Source organism: Dendroctonus ponderosae, unplaced genomic scaffold (genome assembly GCF_020466585.1).
Source record: "Dendroctonus ponderosae isolate FM_Combo_2020 unplaced genomic scaffold, Dpon_F_20191213v2 Dpon_F_20191213_5, whole genome shotgun sequence".
Lineage (NCBI taxonomy): Eukaryota > Metazoa > Arthropoda > Insecta > Coleoptera > Curculionidae > Dendroctonus > Dendroctonus ponderosae.
In genome coordinates this window covers 15,145,800-15,148,804 of record NW_026018715.1, presented here as the reverse complement: position 1 = coordinate 15,148,804, position 3,005 = coordinate 15,145,800, and the positions used below count along the sequence as shown (strand labels likewise).

Here is a 3,005-nt window from a genome sequence, read left to right as displayed (position 1 = left end):
TAAGCCAGGATCGATTTCCAGACTGGATTGTCTGGAATCCCACAAAGTAACAAGAAATGTTAATGTGAATTTACACACCAAACAGCCTGGAGCCGCAAACCATACACATTAAAGTGCTGTTTAATGCTCAGTCTGCTAGCATGAGCTGCAGGCCCATATTAATATAATAAAGCGCAACTTAAACGCTGTATAAAACTGTCAATAACGTAAAAATATATTCGCCTAAAACAAATAAACATAGTGCAAAACGAGGCGAACCGTAAATCGCTTTTCAATCGTAAACCGCCCGTTATGATGTGTTTATGGTTTTTCTTGATTTTATTAATTGCTTTTGGTTAACGATCGCACTGAAAATGATCTATAAACTATTTGTATTCATCCGGGCGATAATTAGGCATTTATTTCAAAGACAGTTGGTTTTTTTTGGTATTTAAACAGTAATAATCAAAATAGTTCGTTCACTTCACGCGCTGGATGATTTTTTGCCACTCTTTAAACGCCAATTCTTTTAGCTGCGACAACTTTAGCGTTGGATGGATGCTCTTCAGTTCCTTAAGTCGCTTTTCCTGGAAACTTCTGTACTCAGCTTTGCGCCGTTTTTCCGGCTGTTTATCCAGAAGGAGCTCGTTGTCCAGAAGGGCGAGGGCGGCGTCGATGGTTCTGGCGATTTCTTCGCCCAAACTGAGCCGATTGAGGTTTTCCGCCACTGATTCTGTGGCCAGTGGCTTACACTTGGGTCGGCTTTCCAGGAGTTTTTGCTCGATTTTCAGCCGAGTGAGTTTTTGCGAAGCCCGTGGCTTTGTTGCGACTTCAGTCTCCTTTTTCAACAGTTCCTTTAGCTCATTCTTCCTGTTCAGGTATTGCTGGCGCTTTTCCAGTTTCTCCTCCTTTCGCATCAGTTTCTTCTCGATCTTCTTGCACCGATCAGCCCATTGCTGGTCGCAGCTTTTCTTCTCCAGGGCGCCGCTCTTCAGCTTCCTCGCTTTGGCTGCGCAGGCTTTTGAGTTTTCGCCCACGAATTTCTTCGGCATCTTCAGATTGATGGTGGACTTGGCAGGTTTATTTAAAGTGACATTTTTGCGTGAGACCTGCTTGGGTCAGTGTCAGTTTTTCACGTGTTTTTCGCCTTAACGCCCGAGCTCCTTTTGGCCTAATGGAACTTTTATGCCCGGTTGCACCGTTTGACTAAACAGTGATTAAAAATTACGTCGCTTAACCACTGTTTTGTGTATTCTAAACAGCGATTACATTAACCGGCACTTTTTGGCTGATTAGCGCCCGATTAGGGATTAGGGATAGATTGGAAAAGACGGTTTCCCGTTTGGGCGTATGGCTTGAGAGTGAAACTGGAGACCGCAATGCACATTCTTTTGGCAACTGCAATGGCAGAAAATATGGGTGAAGAAGATCCTCTTTTGCTTGCAGATACTAATGAGGAGCTAAATTAGTTAATTGCTGTTAGGGAAGCAGGCACTGTAGCAGAACCACACAGCCAAGCTTTAGTTAACAACTTTAGAAGTCAACTTGTAAATTATTATTTTTCTAGGCTTTAAATTACGAAGAAAATGTACCTTTGGAAGTACAGTAAAGTCCGCTTATAATGAACCGGTTATAGTGAACTTTCGGTTAAAATACACTTTTTCCTTTAATTGAAACGTCGTCCATAAAGACCAACGTATTTTTTTTATTGGTTATAACGAACCCGTTTATAACGAACTTCCGGATATAACGATCACTTTTTAGGTTAGTTGTATAGTAGATACTTTCCTGACTGTGTTTCAATTCCAGATCAAAATCAATTCCTGGGCTTCAGTCATTTATTGTCTATTTATCAATTAAAATACGTTTCGGTGTTTTCCACCATCATCAGTTTCTATGTGTAGCAACAACGCTACACATAGAAACTGATGATTTTTTGCAGCAGAAATGTACAAACAAAAATTACAGACTTTATGAAGTAGATTTCAAATTGAAGTTTGTTTATCTCTTTGTGTTCGTTTTAGTCATACCTATTAACTTCTACTACTCTATGTGAAAATAACGAAATAAAATACACCCCGTGTTTTTGTATGATTATTCACTTATAGGGAACTCCGGATATAACGAACCAGTTTTAGTTCATTTTTCAAGTTCGTTATATCCGGACTCAACTGTAATTCGTATTTTTTAATACCCATTAGAGTGAGTCACACTATAAAGAAGTTTCTTACGTTGCCTTTGACCTTGTACGGAGTTTCAATTTTTAAGTTTTTTCAATAAAAATTAATATTACACCCAGTTTAATGTCAAAAGAGATTAAGTTTTTTCTTTTCTACTTCCTCTTCCAATTAATTTTTCTGCAAATCTGCTAGTGTTGGTGAGTTTGACTGCGTAACCAAAGCCGCAAGGAAAAAACCCACTTTATCATATTCAAGGTTGTAGTTTACGTTTGCTGCACGATGGTGACAAACCTTTTTTCTTCAACCAGTGATATTCGGCGATAATTATAGAAGTAGGGGAAGGCGGGCCAACACGGGGTGATTAATGCGGTTTTCACCCGAACCTTTCTGAGTTTTCCACAATGGTGATTCCTTGAGAGGTTTGCTCTTTGCGCCTTTGAGACACCAAATTTTCTTTTGGCACTGTTTTCGGCCGTTTTTTCAGAACAATTCCTGTTTAAATCCGGAGAAAAATTTCCTTGAAGTTCACCCGCGCAACGAATTTGGCATGTTGCCAGGTTTTGAAAGTTTTCTCTCCAAAGAACTTCTTCGGGTTTAGTAAGAAAATTATCCCTTGATGGCAGTTGAAGAAGAGCAACGTTCTTGTCATAGAAAAACCCTGCATTTAGAAAAGAACTTTCGGTAATTGTTACGCAACACTTTTGGTTTGCTCGACTTAAACTTTAATTCAAAATCAATTCCCTGGGCTTCAGTCATTTATTGTCTATTTATCAATTAAAATACGTTTCGGTGTTTTCCACCATCATCAGTTTCTATGTGTAGCGTTGTTGCTGCTTTAAGCCTTGG

General features: G+C 39.4%; 3 protein-coding genes across 8 annotated transcripts in view; 1 reads left to right on the top strand and 2 right to left on the bottom strand.

Annotated features, from left to right (window-relative positions):
- Positions 1-3,005, bottom strand: part of LOC109542034 (muscle-specific protein 300 kDa) — a gene marked incomplete in the record, with an annotated part of 344,492 nt that overhangs the window by 80,536 nt on the left and 260,951 nt on the right.
- The window catches only part of LOC109542090, a 72,511-nt gene that overhangs the window by 8,537 nt on the left and 60,969 nt on the right, over positions 1-3,005 (top strand). The window lies entirely within an intron of this gene.
- LOC109544208 (coiled-coil domain-containing protein 124-B) lies at positions 379-1,074 on the bottom strand. Its single transcript, XM_019914277.2, has one exon. The coding sequence runs from the start codon at positions 1,029-1,031 to the stop codon at positions 459-461; it is 573 nt and encodes a 190-aa protein (XP_019769836.2). The 5' UTR covers positions 1,032-1,074; the 3' UTR covers positions 379-458.